Source organism: Numida meleagris, chromosome 20, assembly GCF_002078875.1.
Source record: "Numida meleagris isolate 19003 breed g44 Domestic line chromosome 20, NumMel1.0, whole genome shotgun sequence".
NCBI lineage: Eukaryota > Metazoa > Chordata > Aves > Galliformes > Numididae > Numida > Numida meleagris.
In genome coordinates, this window is record NC_034428.1 from 6872510 (window position 1) to 6889275 (window position 16766).

Below are 16766 nucleotides of genomic sequence, written 5' to 3' on the forward strand. Positions count from 1 at the left end.
CTGCAGAAAGCTTTACAAAAAGGTGCAACATTGTTTTAAAAGAACAAAAAAAAAATAAAAAAAAAAAAAAAGAAACAAGACTTGCATTGTACCCCTCTAGGCAGTCTTCAGTGGTGGGTGGGACAGCACCAGCTGAGGGCATGCTGGGACGTTGGCCTGAGCGGGATCCGCGAGGGGTCTGCACTTTGCAGACCTATGGAAAGGGGGAGAAAAGGTAAGTGCTGCTTGCCCCGTTCATTTGGAGCATCCCGTACATAACATACATCCTACATCTGCGCCTTGAAGGGCAGTGCCTCTCTTTGCATCTTCCCTGAGGAGGGCCAGAAGGGGACGCTGCTTAACGAGCGGCTGTCCTGCGGTGTCGGTGTGAAGGATGAGCGTGTTTCAGCCCAAACAGAGGCAGCCGTTACCTCCTCGTGGCGCATGGCAAAGCCCGCGTGCGCGCTGTCTGTCCGCTCGGCCATCCCGCCCTGCAGGGGCCATGCTCATACGCCATCCGAACCCACCGCCTGCTCCTCGCCCTTGAAATAACATCGAGCAGCTCTGTGCTAACAAGCTTATGGCACGTGGAAATCTTTTATTTTGCTTCCTTGGCTTTGTCTTTCCTCCCTTCTTCTCCATTAAATGTTTTGTGTGACTGTTTTCAGACCGTAACAAACATCAGCTCAGACGGGATCAGGAGTGCCGTTACACAGGAATGAAATAAACGCTTTTTGCTGTAGAGAAGAAGGTAGAGGTAGAGCCAGGTGCCATGAGGGAGGGCGCTCGGTCCCTTGGCTGCACGCATCCCCGCTGCCGGCTCTGGGCTCCCCGTAGGGTCCTGCTGCTGGGAAGCTGTGTTGCTGGGCTCTGCGCTCCCCTGGAGAGCGGCTATTCCTGGCACCCACGTGTCCCAGAGGGAGCGGCAGCTCTGTAGGTTCTTGGATGCTGTTGCGTCGTTACCACGGCTGTATCCAGAGAGCTGGAGAGCACCAGGTGTGAGGCATTGCTCCTCAGCAGGACACGTGTCTGTGCCTCTGTCTGCTCTCCTTTTTGCCCCGGTTGATCTGGAGGACAAGTAACGCTGGATAATTAGCAACGTCTGCTAAGTGTTTCTTCGTGCATTTGGCGGAAAATATGAGTGCAGTGTAAGCTGTAGTGCTGCAGTCACAGGTGTTACAGAACTATTCTTACTTACGGGGACTGGGCTGTGACAGCAGGCCAGGCGTGAGCTCAGTGCCTCTTTCACTCTCTGCTTTGTAAATTTGGAACAAAAAATAGACAGCTCTTCCTGTTCAAAGTCTGTGATTTGTATATTTTATCTCACATTCAAAGGAGGCCTCTATTCACTTTTAAAACCCAATCAAACACTCAGCTAGTTTGAACCAGGTTTATTTGCACGTATTAAAAAAAAATCGGAGTGGGACATCCTGCATCTCCCCCCGCAACACGCTGACGTTCCGCAAGGTGTGAGTGCTCTCTGCGTCCGTCAGTTTTGAAGGCAGATGAGATCAGTGTCTGCGGGGTGGTTAAGTGCTCAGCTGTGGCAGTGCTGTGCTCTGTGGGCCCGTGGTCCTTTGGGCCAAGGGCACCTCTGTGCAAGAGACGTGGGACGGCCACCGCTTGTCTCTTTTGGGGCAGAGATTGGACCAAGCGTTTGGCTTTGGGGGTGCGTGGCCAGGCGGAGCCTTCTGTGGCCAAGGAGGTGTGTAATGAGGGCTGGTGCATCTGGCTAGCGGCAGCTGCTCGTCTGTTGCTTTTCTTGTCTGATTTTTCGACGAGAAGGAAGCTTCCTCTTTCCGTGGCTGCATGTTTGTGGCGTGGTGTGTGTCTGGGCAGTGCCTGTGGCTGCAGACGGCACCAAGTGGTGCAGGCACAGAGCTGGGCGCCTGCTGAGGGTGAGTGGACAAGGAAGGGGCTGCAGGAGCAGCAGACGAATGCTTTGTGTCCGACTCCAGGGAGAGCTGCAGTGTCTCATTGTACTGCTGCGTTCTTGGGAACTTGGTTTCTCGTATGGCTTCGTTCCGATCATGGTGTGCACCCAGGAAGCTTTGCACGGTGCCCCATGTCTGTGTGCTGCAGTGAGATCTGCGCACGTGCAGCCCTCTTCCACCCATGCCTACAGAGTGTGTCACGGCATGGGCTCATCGCCTTCTGACAGCATCCCGTTTGCTCACGTCTACCTCACCAAAGCTGCACAGTTCGAATCGCAGATGGAAGTTGGCAGAGGGAGGGTTTCTTGTGTCCAGTTGTGCAAAAATGAGTTCAGGGCTGATATATGGCATGTGAGGCAACATCTAAAATCAATTCCTACGTGTGTTCAGTCCAGCTGTTGGAGTAACGGAGATGGTTGGGCCTCTGTGGCGCTGGCTCGGTCACTTTGCTGAACAAAGACGTGCTTTAATGGCCCGTCGATCACACAGAGCTTCCTGCTGGCCACTGAAGAGATTAATTACTTCTGTTGAAAAGAACGGGTTTTGATAATGGAATTTTACTGCGCTCATTTTTACATTGAGTTAAGATGTTTCTAATGAATGAGATTGGAAGTGCAAGCACCACGGGGGAAAAATAACCTCAGTACTGCATGTGATGTGTTTAGTCCTTACCCACCAGTTCCCAGGTGATGGGGGGGGAATTTGTGGGCACAGCTGTTGAGAACCTCCCCACTGCTGGCGGCTCTCGTACTGATGTGGTGGGGATGGGCATCGTGCTTCTCTTTCTTCTGTGAAGCTGCAGAGCTCAATCCATACCTGATAGATTCGCGTTTCCACAGTGCAGGAGCAGCGCTGATGCTCCGTTCATTGTGTTTTATATAATTCCTGTCCTGAAACGGTTCTCTTGTCTGAAGCAGTGTCCGGTAAGACTTAGTGTTTTGGCAGAGCTGCTGCTTAATCGCTGCCTAATTGCTTGGGGTGACGTGTTTGAAATACAGCAGTAAGGACTTGCCTAATGCTTCAGTACCTGTTTGCAGTGATATCTCAGTGACGTGGTTCCTGGCTTCCACAAGGCTGGGCTCAGTCCCACAGCGCTTATGTAGCATCTAGGCACAGCCGAGGTGCCCCATAGGCAGTGGTTGGCCCCGTCTGTTTCAGGAAGGGCCTGCAGAGAGAAGTGTGCTCGGTGCCCACGTGGTCCCTGTGAGCAGCCGCAGCGCTGCATGGCTGCGGAGGGAGCCCCGAGCATCCCAGGACGAGCTGGTGACTGACCTGCCGCCTTCAGCGCCCGCTGCCTTGTGCCCTGCAGTGCTCTCAAGGCGCGTGTTTAAAAGGGGATATAACAAGGAATGTTTTTGTCCTAGTTGTTGAATGTTGGACCGAGGAGATCTCAGCCGGGCCAGAGGAGGGAGCCCAGGAAGATTATCACTGTGTGTGTGAAGGAGGATGTCCACCTGAAGAAGGCAGAGAATGCCTGGAAGCCGAGCCTGAAACGGGAGAGCCAAACCGAGGACCCTGAAAATGTCAAAACCCAGGTGAGAGCGTTGCCAGTGCTGCTCTGCGCGCAGCTGTCCGTAACCGAGGGAAGGGGGTACTTTGCCTTGGCTGTTGTGTGAGGGCAATGAATTCCTCTTTGGATTGCAGCTTTCCTCTGCCTTTCTCTTTTTTTTTTTTTTTTTTTTTATGTGTTTATTCTTGACTTAGAGTTTAAATGGCAATCCTGTACATGGAGAGTTTAAATGGCGAACACCAGACAACCTACTACCTCTCTTCCTGGGTTGTTTTTCTATTGCTGTTTCAGTCGAATATTTCTGACTCCATTCTAAAGCAAACAACCTCAAACTTCCAGCACAGAACTTGCTTTTCATTCCCTTTTAGACTGCATTTCTGTACTGAGCATCAGCCACACTGAGGTTCCCCTGTGGGACTCCCCCAGCTCGTGCTGCCCAACTCAGCCGTGCTTTCTCTGAAGCTTTCTGTGTGTCTCTCTCCCCCTCCCTTCCTCCATGGGGTGCCACTGTAGGTGAGGTATTTGCCTGGTGGTAAAGCTTCTAATTCCTAGGATAGGTGGAAGTAGTCGTGGAGGACGCTGGGATTCTGTCCTCGGGGCAACAGGAGCCTTGTTGACCTAATTATCATCAGGATAGTTTTTTCATTAATGCCTTAAATACAGAAAAAATTGATTGCCTCTGGATGAGGGAGGAGATGTCTGCTCCCTGTTAATTTATATTTTGTAGCTGAATCAATAATGAAGAGGAATATTTTAGTTAGGTGACAGCAGGGCTTTGTGCCTCAGTTGTGCTTGAAAAGATGTTCCCAGAAACCCTGCACTGCAGCTGTGAGCTGTGGCAGCCCATAGCTAGCTCAGGGCTGGAGCTGAAATGCACACAAATGAGTGTTTGTGTGTAACCCAATGTTCTAAAACTTCCTGCAGCACTTCTTCTCTGTTCTCCTCAAAAATGCGTCCTAGCTCGTTCCTGAAAGCCACCATGTGCCTGTTTGGTTGGTGCTGCTCCTTAAGGCTTGTCTGTCGTTTAGGAGCTGTTCCGCAAGGTACGAAGCATCTTGAACAAGCTGACTCCCCAGATGTTCAATCAGCTTATGAAGCAAGTCACAGACCTGACGGTAGACACTGAAGAGAGGCTAAAAGGAGTCATCGACCTGGTCTTTGAGAAGGCTATTGATGAGCCGAGCTTCTCAGTGGCATATGCGAACATGTGCAGGTGTCTCGTAACGGTAAGAGCTGCCCAAGTCCAGTGGGAATCTTTCCTTGGGGTGAGCACTCTGCACCATGCACCGATGGGCAGTAATATAAGCATGGCAAGAGCAGAGTTGAATGCTAGTTTCTGAACTTAAATAAAAAAGAGTTTACATCGCGGATTTCTTCCTCTGTATTCATTGGCCGTGGCAAGCTTTGCTTGGAGTGACATGCTGCTTGGGGTGGAGGGCACCAAGCCTTTTATTGTGCCTGCCTGCGAGATGCTATGGATCACATTTGCAAAGTCTGGTTTCTCCCTCTCGTTTGGAAGGGGAACCCAAGGTGCAGAGCCAGGCTAGCTTTCAGATGCTGACTTTGGGACAAACCAGCTGCCTCCTCCCCAGTGATTATTTCCATGGCGTGCCACAGAGGAGCGTGGCCTGAAGGCCTTCGATGTGCAATAGCAGTGTTTTTAGGCAGTGGATCTTTTTAAAGGATTTAGTGAATGAAATTGTAATCTGTCTCCAGGCAGAGGTGGTGTCAGCTGAATTTTGGGTGTTACTTTACATGTGGAATCGAAAACTGCTGGACATCATGGCGTGGTGCTTAACTGTCACGGCCATGCAATGTCGTGCTGCTGAATACGGAGTACGTAATAAAATGTAATGGGTAGCTTATAGCAAATCTCGCTTGTGTGTGGACTTTATCTGTATTTCTGCTGATGTTCTGTTTCCTCTTCCTGCAGCTGAAAGTGCCCATGGCAGACAAACCTGGGAGCACAGTAAATTTCCGCAAGTTGCTGTTAAATCGCTGCCAGAAGGAATTTGAAAAAGACAAAGCTGATGACGATGTCTTTGAAAAGAAGCAGAAAGAACTTGAAGCTGCTACCACTGTAAGTGGAATATTTCCCCACAGACACTCGAGAGAGCCCTCAGAAAAGGATCTCTTTTGAATGCTGCAGCCAATTTGGGGGGAATATCAGAATAGTTTCGTTCTGTTGCTGTGGCTGAATGTAATAAATATTTGCCTTGATGAGTGTGTTTAGAACAGCCTCTTTTTGGCTCTTAGGAGAAAAAGAGTAAACAACAGCAACTGCGATTGTAAAACTGGCTCTTTTGAAGAGTCCCGTGCTCTTTGAACACGCTTCTTAGAGCTGTTTTTCTGTTTTACAGCCAGAGGAGAAGACACGGCTCCATGACGAGCTGGAAGAGGCCAAGGACAAAGCCCGGCGGAGATCCATTGGGAATATAAAATTCATTGGCGAGCTTTTCAAACTGAAAATGCTGACAGAGGCTATCATGCATGACTGCGTGGTAAAGCTGCTAAAAAACCACGATGAGGAGTCCCTCGAGTGCCTTTGCCGCCTGCTAACTACCATTGGCAAGGACCTGGACTTTGAGAAAGCAAAGGTAGGGCAGGGCCAGGAGCAAGAAATGAGGCTGTCTGGGCAGGGGTGGAAAAATGGGTGTGGGGTGTTTTTATTTGAGGATTTTTCTTTTCCTCTGGAATTTTTTGTGTGGCACGAGGAAATCATCTACTCCTCTGTGCACGTTTCGTCACTGCCTGGCCTTGCTCCTGCCTCCCTGCCCCTGGCTCACAGATTCTGTGCCATTTGCAAAGCTGGTTTCCAGTTGCGACTTGTTCCCAAGTATTTCATCCAAGTTCACATTCTTAAAGTACTCAGCGTACACTGTGGGTTCCTAAAACGTTATGTCGTTTCTAAAACCTGAAACTGATTTCTTTTCCGTGGGAGGGTCTATATAAATCTACCATTAAATGTATTGTTTTGGGTTACATTTAAAAAAACCTTGTGAGCTGCCCAAACCCCCAAACTTGAAACTTGGCAGGTGCATTCATTCTGTGTCATCATCTCCAGCTGTGCTGGAATGAAGCGGCTGTTTTGCAACTGCACTGCTCCAGTGTCCTCCTGCCGACTTTCCAACAAATGTGTATGTAACAGGGAGTGTCATGCACTCCATGAGCTTCTGTTGGCACAGGCAATCTGCTTCTCCTTTGCAAAAGCTTGGGATGAAAAAGCAGTGAAGGGTTTTGCCAGAAATCAGTCGGACTCAGCCCTGGAAATGAACTGAGCTAATTGCTTTCAGCTGCTCGGCGGAGGGAGGGATTGCAGGGATCACAGCGAGTCAGTCCTGATCCATACAGGGACTCCTTGGAGAAGCAGTTTCCCAAACTGCCATGTGGGGCATTGCCCAAAGCAGCGTAGTTTGCCGCTCATCCCCCAGGTTGAATACCTCCCGTCATGGAATAGAGGCGTGTGCACTGTTGGTGCAGGTTTCAAAGTGCCAGAAAGAGGGATTTAAATTTCCTCATGTGCTTTGGGAAGAAAACAGGGTCTGACTTCTGAGCAGTAGCTGAGGTCATGCTGGATGAATCCTGGACACTGTTTCAGCCTTTGTTAGCATGGAAATGGTGTAACAGCAGCCTTGGTGTGCAGCTGGGGTGGCAGCCCCTGTGTCCTGTCCTTGTGGTTGTTCATCCTGTCGGGATTGAGTGAGAATCCCTCATTTCATGGAGGAGATGCTGTATTGTGTGTTTCTGTTGAAGCTGAAGTGGCAGTGAGTTGTAATTAAAGTTTCTGAAAAAAGTCCACTTCAAATATTTTTCCCATCGTTCATGTCTTTGGAAACCTTTGCTCATACAGCTGAAACTTTCCAGAGCAAGGCTGGAACCAAATTTTAGTAGAGCTTTTCTTGTTTATGGAGGTGTAAGGAAAAGGGCTTAGCAGGTTCTTAATGAGGGGAAGGGGAAACATTTTATAAAACTGCCCTTAAACGTTTTAAAACAGCTGCAGCTGCCACAGGGGTGAAAGGCTTGGTGGAGCCTGGCAGGCCAGATTCAGACCTAGCAAAGGCTTTCCAGTGACACCACTTCGTCTTAGTGAAGATTTGGCTTCTTTACTTCGTGGCTTTTTGGAAGAAAAGCCCTAAGATGGCATGTAACGCTCGTGGGATTCCAAACTACAGCTCAGCCCATGAAACAGCTTCGTGCTGTGCATCCGCTCTCTCTTTTGCCTTTTGACCCCAACTGGGACGGGCCTGGGAGGTAAAGCAGCAGAACAGTGTGGGGCTTTTTGTGCCCGTTCCGTTACCTGGGCCAGTTTTCCTCGGTCTGAGATGGGCACGTGTGCTCACAGGTAGGGCAGAGCTCCACTTCCTGGTGCCGGGAAGACAGAATATTGATTTCTTTAATGTGTGGCAAATTTCTTCTGTGTGTGCAGGGGGTGTAGATGACGTGAGTAATTAAAATGAAGCAGAAACTTGTGCTCAATGCAGGGGGTGCCCACAGACCCGTGCCTCGTTTCCTGCATAGTGCACATTCACGTCCTCTTGGCGCAGGCCCCAAGCACACCCTGAGGAGGGGCCGGTTCCAGCTGTGCTGCTGGCACAGAGGTGATGCAGTCCAGAACCCGCTGTCTCCCTGTATTTTTGTTTTCTTCCAAAACACGCTGATGGCGTTTCTCTTGTGTAGCCTCGCATGGACCAGTATTTTAATCAGATGGAGAAGATTGTGAAAGAGAGGAAAACGTCTTCAAGGATTCGGTTCATGCTGCAGGATGTAATAGACCTAAGGCTGGTAGGTACCAACCTGAGCAGGTAACAGAGCACGTTCGCTTGCACACCTCTTGCTGAAACAGCCCTCACACGAGATCGGGCAGTACAGTATTTACAGGGTGAGATCTCTGCCCTTTGTCATTCAAAAGTTTGTCCGTTCAATAAGGATTGTCTTTTTTTTTTTTTTTTTTTGTCTTAGTGAAGGCCAGACAGGTGTACTGCTTTACTAAGTACTGGCTGTTCTGGTTCAGCTAACTACACTCCAGAAATGACAAGCTTGGAGATCACTCAGTGCAGATGCTGTGCTGACAGGAATCTGCCACTGTTGTAATCAAGTGAGGGTTTTGAACACAGCCAAAGTGTTAGACCTGGGCTTTCAGCAAAGAGGGCTTCTCAGCATAGGGTTCCCTAAGGCAGGTTGCTCAGGAAAGCATCTAGGTGAGTCTTGAATATCTCCAGAGAAGGAGACTCCACCACCTCTCTGGGCAGCCTGTTCCAGGGCTCTATCACTTCTTTATTTTTGTATCTTCTTATTTTTTCCTAAACCTTGGAGGAAGGGCTCCAGTGAATGCTTCCGCTAATAAACAAAGAGAGAACCCACAGCGCCCTCCCCATAGCCCATCTCTTTCCTCTTAACCTAGAAAGACTGGAAAACTGGAAATGTGCAAGATGCTAGGGGTTAAAATGTATGGAATTCAGTCACGCTTCCTCACAGTCAGGTCTTCACTGCAGCCTTCAATCTCTACCAATAGATACACTGCAGCCAATGTGCCGGAGTATACAGCTCTGACCTTGGTGCAGGGATAACCATGTCAGCAAGGTGACCCAATTCCACAGAACTTCCCACAGTCCCTTGGAGTGCAGACCCACTAACACATCACAAGGTTTAGGGAGGCTTAGGCCTCATTCACTGTGCTCAAAATAACCCATTTACAATGCTCCACTCCCATGAGCACATTTGTCTTTCAGTGCAACTGGGTTTCACGGAGAGCAGACCAAGGCCCAAAGACCATTGAGCAGATTCATAAAGAAGCCAAGATAGAAGAGCAAGAAGAGCAGAGGAAGGTCCAACAACTCATGACCAAAGAGAAGAGGAGACCAGGTAAAATAAAAGTCGAGTTTCTCACTTCACTCATTTCACATCCAATAACCGCAGTCAGAATCCTGTAGAAAAGAAAGAAGTCTTTTTTTTCCAAAATGCTATGGCCAAAGGGGTTTGGGGCCTGGAAGAGGAACAGACTCACCATGGATTGGTTGTTTCTTGGACAACTCCCTTGGTAAAAATAAACATCACAGGCTAGTAGTGCTTGAGTTTCATGTTCATGCAAGCCATGCCAGAAATCTGTTCTAACAAGTTCCTATCCGGGAGGCAGATTTGCCATCCATTTTTGTGTACAGCAGGATTTAATTTCAAGTGAATAGCATCTGATTTCAAGACTATGTTGTCTTTAGCAGTTAAAGTTGTGAGGTGTTAACTCTGCATGAGAAAGTGTTTTAGCATCACCTTAAATTGCTACCAGCCCCTTAAGTTGACGCTACCTGAAGATGAATTTAAAGTGACTGATGCTTTTCAGAGGCATAGGACCAAAACAGGCAAACATGCTTGGTTTCTGAGGCATTATGGTTCCTTCTGTGAGAACAGAGCATAAAGAAAATGCGCACAGACTTTGTTTCTCTTAGCTTGAAGCTGTCGTCAGTAGAAGGTAGGGAACTGTTTGGATGGTTCTGCATCTCGACTGGCTCCGGTACTGTTGAAATCTGCGCATCAAGTGCAGACTTTGGTTAGCCAAGGCATGTCTTCTGCTGCTTTGTTGAGCTTGTTTACACACAGTATGTGCAGCCATACTGAAGCAGAGTGAGCACAAACTGAGAAATTGTTCTGTAAACAGGAACCTGCCTTGAAAAATACTGCATTTTTTTTTAATGTTATGACTGCTTTTTAAGAATAGTGAGACAAACTTAGATATGTCATGTTAATCTAAAGAAACATTCTGAAGGAGGTGATTTCTGCGCAGAACTGTGCTCAGGCTCAGCAGAAACGTGCCATCTTCTTTTCCTCCTCATGCTGAACTGGGAGACAATCACCCACAGTCTCCTGGGGCAGCACAGAGCCAGCAGAGACAAGCTGAAGGCAGTGTGTTTGTTGTCTGCAGGTGTCCAGCGGGTCGATGAAGGCGGATGGAACACTGTGCAGGGAGCAAAGAACAGCAGAGTGCTGGACCCTACCAAGTTCCTTAAAATCACCAAGGTAGGTGCCAGCACAGGGCTCATTCAGAGCAACAAGATGCCAGGTCTTATCTGGTTGCATTTGTCTGTCTCACCAAAGACAACTCAGTCTGACATAAATTGTGTTTCTCAGACATTCCTGTGTTAATGGTTCTGCGCCTGAGTTTTGCACTTGGTGTCGAGATGCTCAGAGAACTGTAAAGCAGAACCTGGACAGACAATAGCCCTTCTGCAGATCAAGCTCAGTTTGTTGCTTGTGAAAGTCATAAAACAGCCTTCAAAACTTAATTTGCAAGAGGGATTCAGCCTGCTTTTGTCTGGGCTTACAGCTCACCTGGGAGAAGTCCTCCTGCTCTGTTTAATGCAAGTGCAGTACAAATAGACCAAGGTTCACCACTGCTGCATTGTTGGAAAGTGAGAAGAGTTTGCACAAAGAGATCTTTAGGATCACGACCTCCTCGTCAATAAATTCACCTACTGAGCACTATAAAATCAATGTTCTCTTTTCGTCAGATACTACTGTTCCCTCCAAATTCTGCAACCTATTGTCGCTCTTTGCCCTTTGAATTCTGTTACTGTGCAGATTCACCCCAGGGCCGTTCCTGATATGTGGAGTGGAGATTAGAGCCGTTTTACTCATCACAGACAAACTGAACATCTTCCAAGTACTGATTCACTGTACTTTTCCCTCCTTACTGAACTTCGTAATTTCTAATAAAATAAAGATCACGGTCATTATGAATGTCTTTCACTGACACTTCGGAAGAGGCTGTTTTGTAATGACCTTTGTTGGTTGCATCCTCTGTTTTTGGCTAGAGATCAGTCTTCCAAAAATGCATTTAAGTGCATTTTAGTATTCACAAGGCAGATGCTGTTACAAAATAAATACTCTGTTTATAAATAAGAAGCAAAATGTTCCCCTGTAACCATATGTCCTGATGTGTTTTACAGCCCACAATAGATGAGAAGATTCAGCTTGTGCCTAAAGCCCAGCTGGGCAGCTGGGGAAAAGGCAGCAGTGGTGGAGCAAAGGCAAGCGAGATGGGTAAGTAGGGACACATCCTCACCCTCTGCCTTGCTACCAGCTGTCAGAGAACACCTCCAGAGTCACAGAATGGTTGAGTTGGAGGGGAGACCTTAAAGATCATTCCATTCCAACGCTTGCCGTGGGCTGGCTGCCCCCCAGTAGCTCAGGCTGCCCTAGGCCCCATCCAGCCTGGCGTTGAGTAGGTGTACTGCAGATGTAACACAACAGCAAACCCCCGCAGTAGGAGCATCTGTGGTTTGAAGTGGGATTCAGCTGCCATAGAATCTTAGTATCATAGAATCACCAAGATTGGAAAAGACCTCCAAGATGATACGGTCCAACCGTCTGCCCACCACCAGTATTGTCACACTAAACCATGTCCCTCAGTACCACATCTGAGCATTTCTTGAACACCTTCAGGGATGGTGATTCAGCTGCCCCCCTGGCTGTTCCAGCCCATTCCAGTGCCTGACCACTCTTTCAGAGAAGGTTTTCCTAACATCCAACCTGAATCTCCCCTGGCGCAACTTGAGGCCATGACCTCTGGTCCTGTCACTAGTTAGGTGTGAGCAGACACTGACCCCATCTCACTGCAGCCTCCTTTCAGAAGCTACAGAGAGTGATGAGGTCTCCCCTGAGCTCCTCTTCTCCAGACTGACCCATCTCAGCTCCCTCAGCCGCTCCCCAAAGGACTGTGCTCCAGACCCCTCACAGCTCCATTCCCTTCTCTGGACACACTCCAGGGCTTTGATGCCTTTCTGGTAGTGACGGGCCCAACACTGCACGCAGCACTGAGATGCAGCCTCACCAGAGCTGAGTACAGAGAGAGGATCACTCCCTTCTCCTGCTGGCTGCACTATTGCTGTTACAAGCCAGAATGGTGGCATTGGCCTTCTTGGCCACCTGAGCACACTGCCGGCTCATCTTCAGCTGAGTGTTGACCAACATCCCCAGGTCCATTTCTTCCACACAGTCTTCCAGCCACTGCCCCAAGCCTGCATTGCTTGGGGTTGTTGTGGCCAAAGTGCAGGACCTGGCACTTGGTCTTGTTGAGCTTCATCCCATTGCACTCAGCCCAGCAGTCAGCCTGTCCAGGTCCCTCTGCAGGGCCTTCCCACCCCCAGGCAGATGGACATTTCCTCCCAACGTGGTGTCATGTGCAAACTTTCTGAGGGTGCACTCGGTGCCCTCATCCAAGTCATCAGTAAAGATAGCAGACAGGACGAGCCCCAGTACCGAGCCCTGGGAAACACCGCTGTGACCGGCCGCCAGCTGGATGTAACTCCATTCACCACCACTCTGTGGGCCCGGCCCTCAGCCAGTTCTTTACGCAGCAAAGAGGCACCTGTCCCAGCTATGGGCTGCAGCTTCCCCAGGAGAATGCTGTGGGAGACAGAGTCAGATGCTTTGCTGAAGTCTAGGTAGACTACAGCAACAGCCCATCTCTCATCTACCAGGTGGGTCACTCCACCATAGAAGGAGATGAGGTTCGTCATGCAGGACCTGCCTTCCATGAACCCATGCTGCCTAGGCCTGACCCCCCAGTTGTCCTACACATGCCTTGTGATCTCCCTCAAGATGACTGTCCATTTAGCTCAGAAGAGGAAAATGTGCTGCAGTCAGTGGTCTGATGTTGAATGGTGCAAGAGAAATGTTCAGAGGGGCTCTGAGTTGAGCACAGCTCAGGGTGTCTATCTGTGCTCATCTTGTCGCAACAGGAGTTTCTTACAGCCTTTCCTCTGTGCACCTTCAAAGCAGGAGAGGGACTAGGTGACATAATGGGTTAGTACCTGTGCCTTTCCGAGTGCTCTGTGCTGCTTGTGACAAATAGCATGATCTCATTGTTTCTCACCCTGAGAGAAGCATCCCTCCTTGTTTTATTTATTTGTTTGTTTGTTTCTTTAGGGTGGGAGTGTTGATTTTGCATGTTTTCTAAGCAATCAGATAGAGAAGGCTCCACCAGCACTAATTAGTGCTAAGCAGGTGTGTCCCCCTGCTTTGCCTCCAAAGGCAAAGGACAAGTGGAGCAGGAGCAGCCCTTTCCCACCAGTTCCCTCCCCACTGCTCTGAAAACAGTGATTGCTTCAATGCCTTTGTGATGCTGAGGTGTCAGCAGCTACTGACCTTGCCATTCATCTTCTCTGTGTTGTCTTTGCGGTCTCCCAGATTCCTTACGACCAAGTGCCACTAGTTTGAACAGATTTTCTGCGCTGCAGCCTCCAGTCTCATCTGTATCTGCCTCATCTGCATCCTCAGAACTAGATTCTCGCAGGGCCTTAACGAGGTAATGTTTGCTGTGCTGATGAGTTTTCCCTTCTGCTGTGTGTATGCTTGCTCTTCTCTCTCGCTGCTTTAGTTTCTGGAAGCATACAGAATGATGAGAATTTCACAGAGCTTCCAGGAATGGCGAGGTCATTTTTCCCCATGTGTACTTCGAGCTAACTTAAAATTCATTCATCTTTTATAGTATTATACGAGAGGCAAGTGGTATTAAATTTTAAAGGAGTTATGAATGTTTTAGCTTCCACTTTTCAGTCACCCTTCCTAAAGGACACGCGTGTGAGCGGTTCATAATGCATTCAAAAACGTTCAGATGAAACGTTTGCAATAAATAGGTACAGAAGTTGAACTCGGCGGTTATGTGTTCAGCCAGGTCACTCTGTTGATCCAACAAACATGCCTAAAGCCTTGCAGTAATGTAACAAGGCTCTTAGAGTTCTTTGGCTGTCCCTGGCCCCTTCCCATCATCTGTGACCAAGCCTGCCTGTGCCTTTGCCTCATGCATACATGGGGCCGTGCAGTTCTCACGCACCTGATTTCACCGGGACTGCAGCCACTCCAGCCTATAGCATGAAACATGAATCAGTCCTTAATAATTCATTAACTTGAGACATACTTCATGAATGTGTGGTTCATTTGAAGTGTCACTAGTTCTTGCTGCACCCACCAGCTAGCACACTGTTGCGTTGATTCCTCAGTTGCATTCCCTCCTCCTTCACATACAGCCCTGGTTACCTGGAGGCTGTTCCATTTTGGTTCCGTTTGAGGTTCTTTTTCAATAAATGAGTAAAAATACACCACTCAACACTGCAGTGAAACAGTGCCTTTGCATCACAGATCTCTGCACATTTAAAATGAGTGCTGTAATGACTTCAGTGCTTCTCCATGTGTTCTCTGGCTCTGCCTGCCCACTCCCCGTGCGCTGGGTGTGTTTGTGCATCTCTAAGGCTTGTGATTGTAATCAGTGGAGCTACAGCTATAAAAAGTTGAGACAGCACTCCTGCTGGGTTGAGGATCTGTGATTACCAGAACTGGGAGCAGGGGTTACTCATACTGTGACCTTTAAGCGCATGTGTTTTTGTCCTGCAGTCGTGGGAGCATGGGCAGGGAGAAGAATGATAAACCTCTCCCACCTTCCCTCTCCCGCCCCAACACCTTCCTCCGGGGCAGCAGCAGTAAGGAGCTGCTGCTCGACAATCAGGCGCAGGAGGAGCAGCGGAGAGAGATGCTGGAGACGGTGAAGCAGTTGACAGGCGGCATGGAGATGGACAGGAACAGCACAGAGGCAGAGAGGAGCAAAGCCAAGGAGTCTGGTAAGCGGCTCTTCCATGTTCAGGGGATCTTGCTGAATGCATGGAAAGGCTCACGGGAGAATTCATGAGTAGAAGTGACGGCTGTCTGTGCAGTGGTGTGAATATTTGGTCCACGGTGACGCACTGTCGAGTTGTGATAGCTGAGAACCTCCTGGAGGTTTGTAGCACAACTGATGCATACAGGTTTTAGCATCATCTTCTGCCACCAGCTCCTCGGGTTTCCTTGGAGCTGAAGACTGCAGAGAGCAGCAAAGCACTGGCACACGGTGTTGTCCTTCCTGCTGGTACCCTGTTGCTGTTGCCACCTGTTTCTGTGACACAAGTCCCCAAAATCGGTGTCAAGGAGCATCTTCTTAGTGTATCTTGTCTGCTGTGATTAGTCGCAGAGGCAAGGTTTGAGCAGAATCAGCATACAGCGCCTCATGTGCTTGGAGGGGCCTCCTTGATTATTTAAGGGAGATTTGCCTTTGCATTTGTTTGTTGTTCACCTTGGTTACTGAATTGGCACAAGAGGATAAAATCAAGCACAGGTCCAGCCCCTAACACTCTGTATGGTGTAGGCTCCTCCCCAGGCCAGAGCAGAGGAGGGAACTGGTGTTCCCAAGGCAGAATCCCCAAGTGGAGCTTTTAGCTCTGCTCGTTGCTAGCCCTGGTTCCATGCAGGGCCCAGTGCAGCGTGGTGCTGGCACCCACTGGGGTGGCCTGTCACCTTGTCAGAGCTGCAGTTCCCACTTTTCAATCCTGATTTGCTAGTAATAGATGTATTGAGGATATTTAAGATGACATTCCCTATGGACACTGTTTTTGCAATCAGTTCTAGGTTTTGCTTCTTGCAGAAACTGCTATTGCAGTGGAAATCATAGAATGGCTTGGGTTGGAAGGGACATCAATGATCATCAAGCTCCATCGTGACCCCCACGGCACAGCACAAAGTCACTGCTCTTGGAGGTTCAGGGGTTTGGGAATGTTACTCAGCCCCTCACAGCATGTTTTAAAGGGACAGCATACCCTCAGAACTGCTAACAGCTCAAAGTTTAATTATTTAATGCAGATAGAGGGACTTTGGAAGTGCTGCATCCCATGTCACTACATTGTTTGTACAGAAAGATAGATTTACAGGGTTACTGAGTGTTTGTAGAGGGGAGAATGTAACCAAGGAAGAAGCAATGCGTGCCTGATGGGGAACCAGGAAGCACACCCTGCACAGCCCTCATGTTCCTGCTTCCAAATCATCTTTGTTTCGGTTATCACAGTAAAGCTTGCTGTGGACTGCGGCTGGCCAGCCTGCAGGGTTGGCTCTGTGACTTCTGTTTTCAAACTGTCATCTTTGGAATCAGTTCTGATTTTCCTTTCCCAAATGCTGTTTTTCTGCTTCCACCAGCCAAGCCAGAAGCTCCCCCAGCTCCAGTTCAAGAGAAGCCTTCACTATCAGAAGAGGAAATTGAGAGAAAATGCAAACCTATCATTGATGAGTTCTTGCATGTTAACGATTTTAAGGTAAGCAGCATGAGATCCTTGCTTAGCAGAAAGGTCTGAGGATGTTTCTCTGCAGAAACAATGGTACCCAGTTCTCCCAGGGGTCACAGCAGCAGTGGGACCGGGTGAGGTTTGGGTGGCAGCAGCTCCATGGGTGTTTTCTGCCTTGCTAGTAGTAGGAAAAATGGGACAGTTTGTGTGTTGCAAGCAGCAAGATTTATGTGTATCTGTCACAAATCACTGAGCAGCTCCATAATAACA

General features: G+C 48.8%; 1 protein-coding gene across 11 annotated transcripts in view; it reads left to right on the top strand.

Moving 5' to 3' along the window:
• Positions 1–16766, top strand: part of EIF4G3 (eukaryotic translation initiation factor 4 gamma 3) — a 95647-nt gene that overhangs the window by 67053 nt on the left and 11828 nt on the right. For all 11 annotated transcript variants that reach the window (XR_002444513.1, XM_021417736.1, XM_021417735.1 and 8 more), the window contains 11 exons: positions 3278–3448; positions 4452–4649; positions 5357–5503; positions 5784–6020; positions 8101–8205; positions 9153–9285; positions 10337–10431; positions 11361–11454; positions 13603–13720; positions 14806–15029; positions 16411–16526. Coding sequence is in view for 10 of the 11 variants with exons in the window: in XM_021417736.1 (XP_021273411.1) it covers positions 3278–3448; positions 4452–4649; positions 5357–5503; positions 5784–6020; positions 8101–8205; positions 9153–9285; positions 10337–10431; positions 11361–11454; positions 13603–13720; positions 14806–15029; positions 16411–16526 (1638 nt within the window). In the remaining variant the exon portion in view is untranslated. The remainder of the gene's footprint in view (positions 1–3277; positions 3449–4451; positions 4650–5356; positions 5504–5783; positions 6021–8100; positions 8206–9152; positions 9286–10336; positions 10432–11360; positions 11455–13602; positions 13721–14805; positions 15030–16410; positions 16527–16766) is intronic.